This window comes from Gymnoscopelus braueri, assembly GCF_963280865.1.
Source record: "Gymnoscopelus braueri genome assembly, chromosome: 5".
NCBI classification, from domain to species: Eukaryota; Metazoa; Chordata; class Actinopteri; order Myctophiformes; family Myctophidae; genus Gymnoscopelus; species Gymnoscopelus braueri.
This window is the reverse complement of record NC_137606.1, coordinates 27,462,340-27,480,036: the sequence shown is the minus strand read 5'-3', so window position 1 is coordinate 27,480,036 and position 17,697 is coordinate 27,462,340. Positions and strand designations below refer to the sequence as shown.

Here is a 17,697-nt window from a genome sequence, read left to right as displayed (position 1 = left end):
AACGTTATCATGTCAAGGACCCCCAAATTGATATATTATTAGACCACAGACCCCCATTTGAGAATAATTTGAGCTAAGGACCCCCATAAGAGAAGATTTTCAATTAGATTTTGTATAGCATTAACTTAACCACTTAAGCCCTCTAGACTTAGAAAACTGGACCTGAGTTGGCTTTCCATCTACACCAAATCTCTATGCCAAAAATAGCCGACCCATTGTGAGCTTGTAGATCGGCTATTTTTGTCTAATGTTCCACCCATAATATGGATGCTGGGGTTCAATTGGTTAACTGTGGAGAGAGTGAAACCTCTGAATAGTCAATCTTGTACTTTCTCTCGTTGGGCTAATTTCTAGCCGGTGAAATAAACTATTCCTAATTTTGCTTGGGACCCCTGGCTGGAAATCCCTCAAGGACCCCTGGACCCTAGCCTGGACCCCACTTTGACGACCACTTCTGTAGGCCACGGTACAATTGTATGATGTCACTGTAAATAAATAAATGAATGAATAAATACATGAAAAGTAATAATATAAAATAAAATGTAATAAATGTCAGTCTAAATAGTGTTAGCATACATCATTAAAATGACATTCAGCATACAAGTGTCAATGGGACAACACAAGCTGTGACCATTATGTTAATGTGTGAAGAGCTCAGCATTCAGAGCAGTGTTTTGTTTAATACAAACAAACGATATAAGCTCCATATTCTCATAGTAATCATTGCTGTAGTGTTTGTTCAGTAATGGGTCTCCCTGTCTCGCAAGCTCTTAGACTAAACACAAAATATATTTTTAAGCATCATCTTCAATTTTATAGTATTCCAATTTCACTTGTTTATCCTGTATCCTGTATCAAGCACTATATAGCAGTGGTGGAAGAAGTACTCACATTTTGTACTTAAGTAAAAGTATCAACACTGCAATGTAGAAATACTCTGTTTTTCTAAGTAAAAGTCTGGAACTCAAAATGTACTTGAGTAAAAGTACAAAAGCATTGGTACAAAAATATACTTTAAGTAGGCTACCAAACGTAGAAAGTACTCATTATGCAGAATTTCCCATTTCACAAGTTTTCAAATGTATTAAAAAAAAAATATATAAAAAAATATAATCTGTTGAAAATAGCAGATCTACAAGCTCACAATGCCTCGCGATGCGACGCATTGTGAGCTTGTAGATTGGCTATTTTCAAATGGCCGAAATAAGGCTGAAGTGGTTAATGTATGTTTTGTAATAATCAAAATCTACAAAGTAGTAACTCAAGTTTTCAAATAATTGTTGTGGAGTAAAAGTACAATAATTGCCTCCACCTAGTGGAGTAGAAGTAAAAGTACTGAAAATTGGAAATACTCCAGTTCAGTAAAGTAAAAAAAATACCTAAAAATAAAATTAAGTACTGTACTTGAGTAAATATATACTTTTAATATGTTACTATGGGACATAGCTCTAGCCTAGATATTTAAAACATAGGCACAACAAAAAATGTTAATTGCATCTGCAGCCTAAAATAAAATGTGCCAAAACAAACTTTGCTAAAAAATAAATTAAATGCATTTAAAAAATCCAATGTGCACGAAGAAATCACCAAATGAATTAGCTTAATATTTTTGTTTTAGTTAAAGCATGGGCAGTTGAATGCAAAGCTTATTGTTAGACTTGATTGGGTAAGCGCGCGGAACACCGTCGTACGAAGACGTATTAAACAAGGAAATTAAAAGGCAGAGTTGCCATGTCTGATTATTACAAGCGACTTTTGGCGTCTTTTTCTGTGAAGTTGCTTGTAATTAATCAGTTGGTAGTTGCATTTTTTGGGCTTGTTTGTTGTTTCTTAATTAAGTGTGGTTGCTATTTGGGCTTGTTTCCTAATGTTGTTTAAACCAGTGGTTCTCAATCATGTTCATGGAAACTAAGGACCCCCAAATTAACCCCCATCTGAAAATACTTTGTGCAGCCCCCCCCCCCAACTCCAAGATGTGCTGTTAAAATGTAAAAAAGGTCCAGATTTACCTCAATCTTTTTCAAGATTGTGCGCGGCGTTGTGAGCTTGTAGATCTGAATAGCCGTAGCATACTCGCTTCTTTTGGGCTTGTTTTCTCGTTTTCATAGACCACCTGTTTAGCTTATTTCTCTCGCATAATCTGGCAATTCTGCTTTTATTTTGAAATAGTTGAACCGGAAGTAATTGTGCTGACGCAGCTCTGGCGTACTTCCTGATCATTTGACAACATTTTACTGTTTTAGAAAAGATACCAATAATAGGACGGACTGACCATAAGGAAACACATTCTAGACGACTTGACTTGTTATAGACGTTGCTAAATTCGAGAGATAGTAAAAAAAAAAAACTAAGAACACCTAATATGCTTAAAGATATATGTTATTAGACGTAGTCTCGCAACCATAACGGATGTTTTCTTCTCTTAATCGATGGAAATGACGAGGACATGTAGTGCTAAAATGATTTGAAATATCTGTGACTTGTTTTCACCTGGAAAAACGTTTTCTCTCTTAATTCAATTGAGGTTTGATGTCGTATTATAGGCTGTAGGTCTTGCATAACGTTCTGAATGCATAGTCACTGCTAAATAACGTGACTTACTTTGCAAATAAGTTAGAGAGTAAACGTACACTTGTAACACGGGTTCACGACAGATTATATATAGGCTTCTACAATGAGTTTCTTCAGCTTTGGGCAAAGTGCAGAAATCGATGTGGTTCTGAACGATGCTGAGACGAGAAAGAAGGCAGAACACAAGACCGAGGATGGAAAGAAAGACAAGTACTTTCTGTTCTATGATGGTGAGACTGTCAGTGGCAAGGTGAATGTCACACTCAAGAACCCTGGGAAGAGACTGGAACATCAAGGGATCAAAATCGAATTCGTCGGGCAAATAGGTGGGTTTTTATGTAGAAATGTCAAAACTTTGTTATTCAGAAGTCTTTGAATATGATTCGTAACCCATATACAGTGGTGGGAAAAGTACTCACATTTTGTACTTAGCAGTATTGATACAAAGTATCAATACTGCAATGTAGAAATACTCTTGTTACAGGTAAAAGTCAGGAACTCAAAATTTACTTGAGTAAAAGTACAAAAGTATTTAAAGTACCAAAAGTAGAAAGTACTCATTATGCAGAATGTCCCATTTCACAAGTTTTAAAATGTTTTAAAATATTTTGTAGCAGATTTGAGCTTGCAAATGGGCTATTTTCAAATGGCCGAAATGTATAGGGCTGAAGTGGGTAATGTTGATTGTAATAATCACAATCTACAAAGTAACTAATAACTAAAGCTTTCAAATAATTGTAGTGGAGTAAAAGTACAATATTTGCCTCTGAGATGTAGTGGAGTAAATATAGAAAATTGGAAATACTCAAGTAAAGTAAAAAAAAATCCTCAAAATTGTACTTAAGTACAGTACTTGAGTACATGTAGTTACCTAACACCACTGTATGTTGCATTGTTTTACAACCAGCTAGAAATAGTTGACAATGCTTTGTTTTCCTTTCTAGAGCTTTACTACGATAGGGGAAACCATCATGAGTTCGTTTCTCTGGTGAAAGATCTTGCAAGACCTGGTGAACTAACTCAGTCACAGACCTTTGACTTTGAGTTCACTCACGTGGAGAAACCTTATGAGTCCTACACAGGCCAGAATGTCAAGCTAAGGTAAAGGGGTCAAATAAATGTTCACTGGTTTGCAGTCAAGTCAGCGCAGATTCAGTGTGCTGACTTTCTCTTTGATGTGTGTATCACTGGCTTCCATGTAATGTTTACATTATTCAAAAGGTTTATAACAGCAGATACATCCACACAACAGTCAGTGCTAGACAATAGAACACGTGAAAAATAAAGTCAGCACGCCGTATAATTCTCCCATGAACATTTATTGGTTTACCACCAAAAGTGGTAAACCAATAAATGTTCATGGGAGCATTATCTATTGTGCAGACTTTAGTTTAACTGTTTGCCTTTTCCACAGCAAAAACATCAAGTTAATAATCCAACCTGGCTGTTACTGTTTTACATACATGTCTGTTAAGATGTTGAACACTGTTGCAGCAATTTAATCTCGGAACAGTTCTGTTGCAAGTGATATTTTTTTGCTCAGAATCTCTTTTTACTATTTGCAGATACTTTCTGAGGGCTACAGTCAGCAGAAGGCTCAATGATATTAGTAAAGAGATGGATATTGTTGTCCACACACTGAGCACATACCCAGAGCTCAACTCATCCATCAAAATGGAAGTTGGAATTGAAGACTGTCTCCACATTGAGTTTGAGTATAACAAATCCAAGTAAGGCTTGAGAATATTATGCACTAATAATTTCATATCTTGTAATCACCACCAAAGTCACTATTTACAATTTAAGAATGGAGTGTAAATTGTTATTATAATTATTAATGACATCATGACTTCCTTTCATTATACAGAGATGTCCAAGCATTAGCATAAAGTTAACTAGGATTGCATTTTAAAACCTTTCCACTATTGCACAAGTAGTTTCTGATGCCCATCATGAACTGGCCTTTCACAGGTACCACTTGAAAGATGTCATTGTGGGAAAAATCTACTTCCTTCTCGTAAGGATTAAGATTAAGCACATGGAGATTGATATAATCAAACGAGAGACAACAGGCACCGGGCCAAGCGTATACCATGAAAACGACACCATAGCCAAGTACGAGATCATGGATGGTGCACCGGTCAGAGGTAAATGACTTACCGTAGTAGTAGATCAAAAACACAGCATGAGACAACAAGAACCTATAGAGGCTATGCGTGTGACATCATCGTACCCGGAAGTTATGTGGGAACGCCTACTGAGTGGCAAAAAACTACTTTCTGGCCTTGACAGCCCATACATCCAAACGGAAAAGTTCTATCTGATCGTATTAAACAGCGTTAAACTTTGCAGCTCTACGGAAAGCTTGAATTATCCTCTTTCTATCTGCAAGGTTTTTGTTTTATAAAAATCCACCATAGACATGTTATGAGCTACTTTCTGTCAATAAATTCCGTGCAGGTGATTACTTTTCGAAGTGTTGGAGTTTGGAAGCGCTCGTTTTCAATAACGCAACATCCTGCTGTCTCCTGTATTATGTGCAATTTAGAAACAGGTGGTACGCAGGACCGTTGAGTGATTTCCAACAAGCGCTTACAAACTCCAGCAACACTCCATGCTGCTCAATGTTTTGCCACTCAGTCTAGCTGAGGGGGGGCGTGTCCCGGTGGAAAAGTGACTCATGTGCATACTCTCTGTACAGTAAAATCCTCAGTGTTCATTTAACTTGTAGTGTAAACATGGACCCATCCAACAGTTCAATTAAAACTGAGGATTTTACTGTGTAGAGTCAAATATGTTTGACTGAGGCATTATGTCCTTCCTTAACCCATCATTACTACTGACTATGAAGATACACTGTTTTCATCCAACCTCACTTGGTGTGTTGTATTCATTTTAAGGAGAGTCCATTCCAATTCGATTATTTCTGGCTGGCTATGAGATGACTCCCACAATGCGAGACATCAACAAAAAATTCTCCGTGCGCTACTACCTTAACCTTGTGCTGATTGACGAGGAAGAAAGGCGCTACTTCAAACAGCAGGTATTTAGTAAATGAAAAATGGGCAAAATACTCTTTGACATTCCAAACCAAACATCAAGGATGGGCCTGAGCAAAGTCATATTAAGTTTTTAAGGCCTGGAACGCAGCTGTGTCATTTTTTTAATTTGAGCTAAAAAGCATTATTTTACACTTTGGGCTATTCAAAAATAGCAGATATACAAGCTCATAGCGCGGCACCGAGTGCCGTGCTACGAGCTTGTAGATCTGCTATTTTTGAGAAATCGTAAAAATGTGTGCAAGTCTTTGAATATATATTTTTTCAAGCGAACATTTGTAACTCAAATCTTTGCTTGTGGGGGGTCCCTGGAACAAAATATTTTGAGATGGGGGTCCTTGGCCAAATACGTATACATTTTGGGGTCCTTGACATGAAAAAGTTTGAGAACCACTCATAAGTTTTTTTCAAAAAACATTTTTTAGAAGATATTATAAAAACAGACATTTTGTAGAATCGGCCTCGGGTCTTAATGGGAGACTAGTCATTTATTTTCACTGCTTCATTCTCTTTTAAGGAAATCACACTGTGGAGGAAAGGCGATGTGGTGAGGAAGAGTATGTCTCACCAGGCCATCATCGGAGCTCAGCGGTTTGAGGGCTCTGCTGCCAATGAGAGTGCACTGGAACAGGCAGCAAGGGAAGAAAGCGGCTAGCGTTGTCATCCTCTAGCGTTCTCTTTTTAAAGCCTCGTCAGCATCTGTGAAGGAATAGAGCCACCTCACAATATCAGACAAAGCAGCCCTCCTTTGTTATGGCTGCTGATGAAGGGAGGAAGAAAAGAAGACATAAAAGTGAACAATGAAAAAGAGCCGCCTGTATCAGCCATTTGCAAGTGGCCTTACTGGCCGCTGCAGGTGTTTTTCCTTCATCAACACTTTTCTTTTTATGAAAATCTAAACTAAATCTGTTATGACCTTGTGTGAAATGTCACAAAAAAGTATTGCCACATTTTTATGTGATCAACCTTTTTGTTCGTCTCAATCCATTACACAGTAATGCTTTTAATTTTTCTTAATTATTCAACACAGATTTTAAAGTGAATAGTATGGAATTTCAAAGAAATGAAATTAATCAAAGAAATGAAATTAATTTCCAAGTTCCAACATTCCACATTTAATCAATGGCATTCCTAACATTCTTGAGAAATCTGAAATGAAAACTTTGCACTGCTTTTTCTTGCTGAATTTGTTAGTTCCAATGAATTTGTATTGACAAAAATGATTAATGGAAGTGGGCCTCTGAAACTTTTTTTTTTGCTTTCATGAGCAAGATGACTTCATTATCCCCTAGATTCTATTACCTGTAAATAAGAGCAGCTATCTCAACTTGTGATTGTCCTGTGCCCTGTTGACCTCCTGTACATGTAATTATGCAGTACACACAGTGCCACAAAACTAAATATTAAAGTGATAGTTCCCCCCAAAAAAATATTTTTCAAATGATTGGCTTAGGAATGTGACAAACAAAACAATATCCATGAATTCAAGTCTCCATGGGGTGACTAATCGATAGAGAAAGACATTTTGGGGGTGAACTATCCCTTAATTTTCACATGCTTTACCTCAGCATTCCAGTGGTGTTATGAGAGGGTGTCAAAGTACTTGTATCTGGGGTCCGATAGTATAAGTCTTGTGTATCCTCCACATTATAGACTTGAATGTTGTGCCTAAATATATCTAGCATACTAAATCCTATTGCCTCTAACATAATTTTAGACTTTTAACCTGAGATATGTACAGTAGAACTATATCTTTTGTGGCCATTTACTAATCATCCATTGTCCTCAAAACTGAAATAAATTGAAAATCTTTGACTTGCTAGTATTATTTGCTGCTCAATTAAATGAACGTGTGCATATCAGTTCTTACAGTTCAAAATAATTTTTAGTAATGTAATGGTAGACAGATATTGCATTTCTTCAGCATTACACGTACCATAAATTGCTTTTGGGGCTTTTTATGCCTTTATTTAGAGAGGGATAGGGAAAGTAGGCTGACAGGAAATGGGGAGAGAGGTGGAGGGGTGACAAGCAGCAAAGGTCTTAGCAAAGGGTGCCTGGACTCACACCACGGCCGCCAATAAGCATCTTTAGTGCAGCATCTTAAGTTTTTGCTCACAAAATGGGTGTATGGTAGTAGGCGCATAGAAGATCCTGGGGTGAGAAAGAACACGTCTTATTCACTTGCAATTGAAATGTACTTAAGTTTCAGTGCAAGGACCTTCATCAGGTTATCTTTCAAATGTTAGACAACCTAATGAAGGTCCTAGAACCGATATGTAAATAGTGTTTTAATCGCAAGTGAATAAGACTGTGCAGGAGTTCTTTGTTCCTTGTACAGACATTAAAATAAAATCAGTCATAACGAGACAAATCACCTTTAATAATATTTAAATGTTTATTAAAAGGAAAACAAAAACAATACAAATGAGTATTACCATTGGTTTAACATTTGTTGTTGCTTCAAAGTATCACTCCACAGCCACATTTTCACAGCGGATCTTTGTCCTCCAAACTCAGGACAAAGTTAAATTCCTCTGGAGGGGAAAGACAATGTGGTTATCTACCAAAGAGAACAATTAGAACAACTAGACATAGTTATAGTTAAGTTACAGGAAACTTTAATATCTGTGGTCCAAAACTACACTACGTACCATTGGTGAGAGGTTGGACAGACAACCTTGCTCTTGTGAAGAGAGACATGTCTTTCAGGGGTCCTCCGTTGGCCTTCTGCTGCAGGTGATATTTCTTAAGCTCAGACAGAGGAATAAAACGTGCCGTCATTCTTTGGTATTGCACATCTACCTGAGACAGAAAAAAACAGTATAAAACAAGTTAAAACCTGATCAACTTTATTCATATCTAAAAATGTCAATTGATTACAAAGGTCAATATTCCATAATTATTTTACCATGCTCCATTTAGGGTTACTTTGCTTGCTGGACGCATCAAAATGGACATCTTTCTTGTCAAATTGAGTGTGGTCCACATAGGCTTCTTTCACAATCTAGAAAACATAATACAACTGCACTGCAATATCTGTGGCTTTTACACTGTAAGTATACTGCCATTTGGAAAAGACAGACTTACTTTCATGATTCCTGCTATTCCAGGTTCCTTGCAATTGCTGTGGTAGAAGAAAGATAGCTGCCCTTCTTTCATGTCCCTCATAAAGTTGCGGGCCTATAGGATGACAATTTTGGAGACACGCACTTTTACCAGGGAGAATAGAACAAAAAATGATATAGCTACAGTATGTGATGATGCCTACAAAAAAGCACCCTCAGAGCATTTGTTTCCTCAACTGTGGTTGATCATACAATTATTGTCATTACAGTAAATGACAATGCCTTAATCTACCAGCAGTACCTGATAGTTGCGGACACCATCCCAGCATCCAGTCTGATTGGGCAGAGCCTTCAGGTCCTCAATCCCAAACTGTAGAGTGAACCAGAGATATCTTGAGCAAGTTCTAAAAACATTGAGGCTAATTTACATTAAGTAGACCTGAAAGAAAGATGGAGCATGTACACACAAAAAAAAACAACACAAAGGTTTCAGCCTCCACCATAGTGCATCCGGGTCTACGTCCTGCCGGTGGTGGCTCCTCACTAGTAGGCGAGTCAGTAGGATTCAACAGCAGTGACAACACAGAAATGTGTGTGGGGAGAAATTAAATGGCATAACAACTAAATTGGGGAGAAAAAGCAAAAACTAAAGCAAAAGAAAACCCAATGATTTCACCCGCTTCTTTGCACCTGTAAACCCTGCGATGTGAAAAATAAAGCTGATTCTGAAGTAGGGCTGCAACTATCGATTCAATTTATTGAATAACCAAGAAGAACAATGTTTTATAATCAACTAAATGGATTAGTCTGATTAATCACGTAAGCCCTATTTTATACTTTGTCATACAATGGTGTCGAGCTCACAATGCGTCACATGTGTGCGATATGTTGTGAGCTTGTAGATCTGCAATTTTCAGTATTTTTTATTGTGTTGTATTATCAATTACATCGATTTGTTCAATCAACCCCTATCGACAAGTGCTGCTTGACCGAAAGAGAAATAATACTGATGATGTTGTCACTTGTCAGTTACTGTACCTTTACATCTATTCCATTCTCAATGCGACTTTCAGGTTCAGACTTCATCAACCAGTGACAGTACTGTGGTTTGGGCGGTTCATCAACTTTTGTCTTCTCCAGCGTTCTGGACTCCTCAGAAGATGAAGCCTTCCTCTTCCCTCTTGTTGACTTTGCAGCAACCTTCAATGGAGGGATCTCTTCACTGTCATCTTTTACATTAGGCTCATCTATGACTGTGTTGTAAGGCAAAAAGCACACACAGTTCTTTAGTATAGGCTAATTCCAGAATATAATTTCTCAGTCAGTCAGTCAGTCAGTCAGTCAGTCAGTTTCATTGAATTGTGTTCCCAAACCTCACCTGACTTTTTCGTGATCCCTCCTCGGGCCCTTTTCTTTGGTGCCATCTCTAAATGACAAGAACAGTAGTATGAAAACATCAGTGGGAGGCCACATGGATGTATATAACAAACCCACTTCATACCTCTGTTAAAATATAAAAATCGGTTCTCTCTAACTGTGACATCAGTTCATTTGAGATGGAAAAAGTCTGCAACATTAACTCCAGCCCTACGGCTCTGGTCCAGATTTCACTAGTGCCCACTCTTCTCCACCCCTAAGTGCCCACATTTCCCTAGTGCCTACTCTTCTCCACCCCTAAATGCCCACATTTCCCTAGTGCCCACTCTTCTCCACCCCTAAGTGCCCACTCTTCCCCACCCCTAAGTGCCCACTCTTCCAGGCCGACATTTCCCTAGTGCCCTCTTTCTAGTGCCCACATTTCCCAATGCCCACTCTTCTCCACCCCTAGTGCTCACTCTTCTCCACCCCTAGTGCTCACTCTTCCAGGTGCCCACTCGTCCAAGGTGCCCAGTTTTCCCTTGTGTCCAGAATGTTTTGGTGCCCACTGCCCACCAAAACACAGCTGACACTGTGCAGTGCTAACTGTAGTGACTTTGTGCTCTTTAAATATATTTTACATTTGCTGTTACGTTGAAAAACACAATGGTCTACCATAACGTTATCATTTCAACTTAATGCACGCAGAGAATGGCAGCTAGAGTGATTTGCATACACTCTCTCTTTGCTTCGACAACAAAGCATAGGGAGTTTCTAAATTCTAAAAACATACAACTGATAAATAAAGAATGCAGAAACGTTACCTTTTACACTCATCCACACTCCACAGTGATTCCACACAAACAATCCCGCGTTGTGACGTCACTGTGTAAACTATCAGAGCATGTGCCTGTGGTGCGCTTGTTTTGATGTACGCCCAGTCCCTAGCCATGGATCACACGACGGCCGTCATGGATGAACTTTCACCTGGTGTTTGCACTTTCTACCTTTTTGGCCCGTACATCGACATAAACGTTCAGATTTCAAATATAAAGTGCTTACACTATAGCCACGGACGTTACAATTATGTTCGGGTCTTCAGAAGTACCCGCATGTTCCGTATTGTTAATTAAAAAGCATTTTATTCCGATTGGTAGGCTATTTTCTCATAGAGTTATGATGTATCAGAGTGCAATACACCTCCCAACCAATAGGGTCGCGTAGTTGAAAGCACAGGGAGAAAATACGGAGAAAATGGCCACCGATCGGATTTAAATGCTTTTGATTGAACAATATGGAAGATACGGGTACGTCTGAGAGCCCGTACATAATTCTAACATCCGTGTTGATGGGGTAAGCACTTTATATTTGACATCTGAACGTTTATGTAGATGAACGGGTCAAAAAGGGAGAAAGTGTAAACACCAGGTCGAAGTTCATCCAGGATGACAGTCATGTTTCACGGTTAGACCAGTCCCGTTGTCGTTTTTATTTTTGTTTCACTTCCCATTTACAAACGTGACCGACTTCAATACATAACAGGTTATTCTTTTTAACATGAACTCAATTCCCTCAAGATCTGGTAAGTGTCATGGCCATATGTAGCGTGGTAACGGCATTTTAAGTGTATTTGTAGTTCTGCGTACTACATGGTACTACAATTCCCTTGGAGCAGCGATGTGACATAACTGCACTGAGGTAAAGATGGCGGCCGCCAGGACATTATCAAGAGTTGTCAGACTGAGGTCCTGCATAGGAAGAAACCAGCATTTAATATTTAACAGCGTGCAGAGACGGGGAATAGCTTCATGCATCGACCGTAAGTCCCTTTAGAGAGCTGTTGCACATAAAGCTTTATGATTGAAGATGACACATAGCAGTGACAGTGCATTCAGTGGCAGCTGAACTGAATGGCCACATTGGTTGTGGTTCAGGCAAGCCTTAGACCAGTAATCACTAATGTAAAAAGAGATATATTCGAGAAACTATAATATTAATGTCATATACATAATATATGCTGCCGGCTGCCCTGCCATGATATGTTGCACTTTAACAATAGGCTAACACTGGCTTCTCATTGGTTGACAATTGCAGTGGTGGAAAAAGTACTTTTTTTCAAATAATTGTAGTGGAGTTAGCCTAGTGGAGTTAAAGTACAATATTTCTTTCTGAGATGTTGTGGAGTAGAACTTAGTAAAAGTATTGAAAATTGCAAATACTCCAGTAAAGAAAAAGTACCTCAAAATTGTACTTAAGTACAGTACTTGAGTAAATGTACTTAGTTACTTTCCACCACTGCATATATAATATATGCTGGCTTGCCATATGTTGCACTTTAACAATAGGCTACACTGGTTTGTCATTGGTTGGCAGTTGTCCTCCTGACCCACCCACTCAGAGGCTGTGGTGTACAACACAGAACACACCCCTCCTTATGACGCCTAGCTCTGTGATGGGAGGATCTGGGATTTCTGAGTAGTTCCACATTTTACTTCTGTTAAGGCTTCTAAAAGATCATCGTTTCCCTTTCCCCCCTTAATTCACTGTCACACATTTGAAAGTGGAGTCTGTCTGCACTCTTTGAAAACAAAGTCCATAGCTGCATGTAAATTCCAAAATGATGAGCCATCTCTCAATAAAAAATGGCACACTATGAGAGGAAAGGAGGAATGCCCAACCAGAGGCCCCTGATACAAAAGATGGATCAAGTGAAGTGAGAAAAGTGCCTAACAAAGTCTTTTGTAACGGTCATGGTTTTTGTAGCTTCCCATGGACTCACAGATGAACAGAAGGAGTTTCAGAAGATGGCCTTTGACTTTGCAGCCAAGGAGATGGCTCCACACATGGCTGAGTGGGATGAAAAGGTATGCCAGTACAAGACAAGGCAACTCTCCTACCGGATCAATACCGTCAGGAGAAGGCGTGCTCTACTCAAGGGGAGTCTTGAGGAATAGTCTCTTATAGTTATATAGCTTATAGGGTGCAGTATTCTCGAGGATACATACAATGAAAGCATTATCCGCACTCTCTCCAGTTATATTCTTAATGTATTTTTGAATAGGTTCACAGCAGCAGCAGTCTATCTAGAGGAACGGACGTGTTTCGGCACGTCGGCCTTCCTCAGCGCTGAGGAAGGCCGACATGCCGAAACGTGTCTAATTAATTAATTAGTTAATTCTTTCATTGTATGCCAGTACAAGATGAGTAAATATCATTATATACTGTACCAGTCGCTGACATAATGCAATTTTATTTATAGCAAGGTTGTTCCAAATTGGCACCACCACAAGCACCAACAGTCTACCACTGATGGCAGTATTGAGCTCTGGTTTACCATTATCTTGTTTAACATCGCCTGAAATGACAGTCCCAAATTGTCCCTCATTAATGCAAGTAACATCTCAAAGCTATACAGGAGTAGAGTGAAATATTTGTAATTATTTAATTGACATTGCCATCACCCTTAATTCACTTACATTCTTTTTTTAAGTTTGACAGAAGGCATGTATACATTCTGTTCGCCTACTTCCCATGTCATTGCTAAATGTACCATGTTAGCTCCTTAAAGATGTGAAATATGTCTTTTTATTTTATTTCAGGAAATATTTCCAGTGGAGACAATGCGGAAGGCAGCCCAATTGGGGTTTGGTGGGATCTATGTTCAACCGGAGGTGGGAGGATCCGGTTTATCTCGTCTGGACACATCAGTGATCTTTGAGGCCTTATCCACAGGCTGTGTCAGCACCACAGCTTATATCAGCATCCACAAGTAAGATACGGATATTTTGATACAATTTTATTTATTTATTGGAAGACTTTTAATGGCAGAACATTTTGTTTTGTTTTCCCTTTTGACAAAGTAGGGTACATTAATTTATTATTAATTGCATTAATAAATTAATAATTATTGCACAAAAACCTAAATACCATACCATGAACCGTTTATTTTCTTTGTAGGTTGGTGGTGGTTGTTGTTGTTAGCTAAATTCTTCTCTGATGACAAATCAATGGTATGTTTTTTACTTTGTAGCATGTGTGCTTGGATGATAGACACATTTGGAAATCTTGAGCAAAGGGAGAGGTACTGTCCTGATCTCTGCTTGATGGACAAGTTTGGCTCCTATTGTCTCACTGAACCAGGTTAGTCTCTATTAGCACGTAACCTTGATCTGTTTTGTACAGTGAATGAATTTAACATAGATTCATGGCTCCTCTTGCTCATAATTAAGGACATAATAAACCCATATGAAATGTTGTTAAGGGGCTTACTTCTGTCTATTTAATGTTTAGGGAGTGGCAGCGATGCAGCCTCACTTCTCACTACTGCACGACTGAATGAAGACCACTACATCTTGAATGGTTCTAAGGTACTTTTCCTTGAATGGTTCCTAGGTACTATTTATGAGATGATAATGAACCAGATGCTACTAATCTCTTCATGTGCTTTCCGTTAGGCATTCATCAGTGGTGGTGGAGATACAGATGTATATATAGTGATGTGCAGAACAGGAGGGAAAGGAGCAAAGGGCATCTCTTGCCTGGTGGTAGACAAGGGCACCCCAGGACTAAGTTTTGGCAAGAAAGAAAAGAAAGTAAGAAGACAGCACATCACTATTGTTGACTAATAAATACAGTTGCATTTGAGCATAAATATATAGCTATAATGCATTTATTGACTATGTACCTACTACCCAATAGATATATGCCATGGATAATGTCCACTAGATGGCAGAATTTGGTCTATATCATGTAATATTCTCTGTTCAAGGTGGGATGGAACTCTCAGCCAACCAGAGCTGTGATATTCGAGGATTGTGCCATTCCAGTGACCAATCGGCTTGGTCAGGAAGGACAGGGTTTCAACATAGCTATGAAGGGCTTGAATGGAGGCAGGATCAATATTGGTGAGGGAGGCAGATTATAAGGAAACGCCAGCCGTTCTCAAGGTTATTGTTATGGTAATGTTAAATGTACTGTATAGATGTAAATGCTTTACTATAGACATTCACTTCCATAGTTAAAAACTAGAGATATTAATTTGGTATGTTTTGGAACACACTGTTCACCAATATTGGTATTACATGAACACTTGAGAGAACTTCAAATAATAATAATCAAATTATCAAGACCGTGTTTACCATGTGAATGTGTCATTTACTGTTTTGAGGGTCTTGTCCTGGCATCATGAATATGTTATAAACTGTAAAGTTAAGTCTTACCCTTTCAGATATGACCAGAAGTACAAATTAAATTGAAAATACTTACCTATAAATCTTTTACTTTTACTTCAAGCTATTCAAACACTTCCTGACACTCATGTCCACAGCTTCCTGTTCTCTTGGTGCAGCGCATGCCTGTGTGCAGCTAGCACGAGATCACGTGTCGGTACGCAAACAGTTTGGAGAGACACTCTCCAACAACCAGGTAATAGCCTCACATTATTAAAGCAGTCAACGTAACTATCCAAATGCTCCTTAGTTACTTTTGGCCCAACATTTTACTCTATTTCAGAAATGTCTCATTTATGTTGATTGCACAATGGTGTTGCTGGTCAAAAATGAGTTATTTATTGTCTTCTTACTTTGTGTTCTCCCTATAGTTTCTACAGTTCAAGCTGGCAGAAATGGCCACCAAGCTAGTTGCGTCACGTCTCCTGGTGCGCGAGGCTGCGAGAGCACTCCAGGAGGGCAGGTCTGACGCTGTCTCCCTCTGTTCCATGGCCAAGCTCTTTGCCACAGATGAGTGCTTTGGCGTGAGTAACTCAAAAACAATTTCTACTGAGCAAAGAAAAAAAAATAGATGGTACATGGTTTCTCCTTGTCTATTACAACTACAATTTGTAATGCTCGAATCAAGAGTTTTCATTTTGGTATCTATTCACCTAACAGATCTGCAACGAAGCTCTTCAGATGCATGGTGGCTATGGTTACCTGAAAGACTACGCAGTACAACAGTATGTCCGTGACGTAAGAGTACACCAGATTCTAGAAGGTGAGCATTTTGAAAAGCTAGATAATATGACCTCGCATGAAATACACAGTTCACATGAAATACTACTACACATGGATTTTCATTGGCTCTTAGGGCATTGTTATAATTGTGCCATTTTTTTCTCATTTTCTTTATCTTAAAGGAACAAATGAGGTGATGAGGATGATAATTGCCAGAAGTCTGCTGTCAGACGTGTGATTACATTTATTCCATAGACCTTTGAATAATGGACCTCATCTTTCTATAGTGATAGTGGTGGTGGCCTATTGTGATGGCTTTGGTTTGTTAGTCTTTGGATGAATCCCAAGTCTCTTTATTTGCGTCTACATTTCCCTCACTAGCGTCCATGTGAGGAGAAGAATGTGAAGTGAGGTCTGTTTCTAATTATGGTGGCACAGCTGGATCTGCTGCCAATGTCCACCGTTACTGTATATTCAAACTGATACAAATGGTAGCCCCCATTCCTCCTCGCTACTCTGAGCAAAAATAAGTGCTTTGGGACAACCTGTAAAATCAGAACGCAGATCAGAACGACTTCAGCTTCAAGCCAGGTAAATAGACAAGCAAATATCAAAGAAGAGACTTGAGATGCACCATTTAACACATTGAGTGCCAGGGCTTTTTTAAAACAGGGTACAGTCGGTGCCTGGATTTTTAACCATTTTTTAACCTTTTTCAAGTAGTCACAAAATATTTTCAGTGATCACCGTCCTCAAGGTGATCCCCTCATTACACACATAGAGGTCTCGTACAATCGGGGGAAAAAAATTAAAAACATTAGGTAATCCGCTCCATAGTTGCAGCCAGTTGAAAATAGTCGAAAATAGTCAAAAATACATATTTTAGAAAAAAAGTACACAGGAGCCGAGATACAGGCTTTTGAAGTCATAAGTTAACCAGGAAGTGGATTGGAGTCTAAATCTTTGAAAAATGATATCTCCTGGTGCTGTGAAGGAATTTTTTTTTTTTTTATTTTTTTTTTTCCCCCAAAAACGGTCATAACCGTTTTTGGCACACAATGCATGGCTTCTCAAAAACGGTCCGGACCGTTTTTGGCACTCAATGTGTTAACTGGTTTCCTAATATCTGCCCAAAGGTGGTCTCTCAAGACACGTTTGCCCCCACAATCTTCAAATGCTTCTGTCTAACTTCCCCCACTTCTGTTTCACCTGTTCAGTTGTGTAAATCAGGCGTCCCCAACCTTCACTGCTGGTCCGTGACGCCAGTCCGCACGAAAATGAGTTTTATTCATTTGATATATAGTATTCACGATCGAGACTGAAACCTTCCTTCTCGCAGCGGGTGCGCAATCACATACGTAGCTTCGCTGTTAGTCGAGTTAGAGCATTACTTCCTAACCATGAATTTCAAACTTTAATGAAGAAGGAACAAACCAGTGAAATTATTGACAATTTGCAGTTACAAAATAGTCGTAGCAAAGGAAAAAGACAGATAACAGAACCCCAGACTGTCTATGTAGCATTCAAAGATTGTGCAAGATATAGGCTGGCTTGAAAGACTTAATCCACAGGTACAGTAATTAGGCTTTCAAATGTATTAAAACATAGTTGATGTGGTTCAGACAGAGGCGTCATTTGGGGTCCCAGGGATTGGCAATTTCCACACCCCAGTGTTTTCAATTAATGTCAAAT

General features: G+C 38.9%; 3 protein-coding genes across 4 annotated transcripts; 2 read left to right on the top strand and 1 right to left on the bottom strand.

Moving 5' to 3' along the window:
* The first annotated feature begins 2,199 nt into the window (after window positions 1-2,199).
* LOC308086114 (vacuolar protein sorting-associated protein 26B-like) lies at window positions 2,200-7,445 on the top strand. Its single transcript, XM_080429493.1, has 6 exons — window positions 2,200-2,897; window positions 3,516-3,672; window positions 4,137-4,301; window positions 4,543-4,718; window positions 5,472-5,614; window positions 6,148-7,445. Exons 1-6 carry the CDS (start codon window positions 2,675-2,677, stop codon window positions 6,283-6,285), a joined length of 1,002 nt encoding a protein of 333 aa, XP_080285619.1. The 5' UTR covers window positions 2,200-2,674; the 3' UTR covers window positions 6,286-7,445.
* A 295-nt stretch (window positions 7,446-7,740) lies between these two features.
* thyn1 (thymocyte nuclear protein 1) lies at window positions 7,741-10,922 on the bottom strand. Of its 2 annotated transcripts, XR_013933151.1 has the most exons (9): window positions 10,879-10,922; window positions 10,077-10,124; window positions 9,737-9,951; window positions 9,000-9,068; window positions 8,721-8,813; window positions 8,542-8,637; window positions 8,285-8,435; window positions 8,069-8,167; window positions 7,741-7,784 (listed from the first exon to the last, which is right to left on the bottom strand). XR_013933151.1 is itself a non-coding variant. In XM_080428374.1 (8 exons), exons 1-8 carry the CDS (start codon window positions 10,889-10,891, stop codon window positions 8,121-8,123), a joined length of 732 nt encoding a protein of 243 aa, XP_080284500.1. In that variant the 5' UTR covers window positions 10,892-10,922; the 3' UTR covers window positions 7,997-8,120. The 2 variants fall into 2 exon arrangements, 1 of the variants encoding a protein (XP_080284500.1); XM_080428374.1 differs by lacking the exon at window positions 7,741-7,784 and having other exon boundaries at window positions 7,997-8,167.
* Window positions 10,923-11,753: 831 nt separating this feature from the next.
* On the top strand, window positions 11,754-16,645 carry acad8 (acyl-CoA dehydrogenase family, member 8). The gene is made up of 11 exons (XM_080428649.1): window positions 11,754-11,873; window positions 12,818-12,918; window positions 13,654-13,823; window positions 14,085-14,194; window positions 14,345-14,421; window positions 14,509-14,646; window positions 14,823-14,958; window positions 15,381-15,478; window positions 15,654-15,806; window positions 15,943-16,045; window positions 16,188-16,645. Exons 1-11 carry the CDS (start codon window positions 11,759-11,761, stop codon window positions 16,241-16,243), a joined length of 1,257 nt encoding a protein of 418 aa, XP_080284775.1. The 5' UTR covers window positions 11,754-11,758; the 3' UTR covers window positions 16,244-16,645.
* Window positions 16,646-17,697: the final 1,052 nt, after the last annotated feature.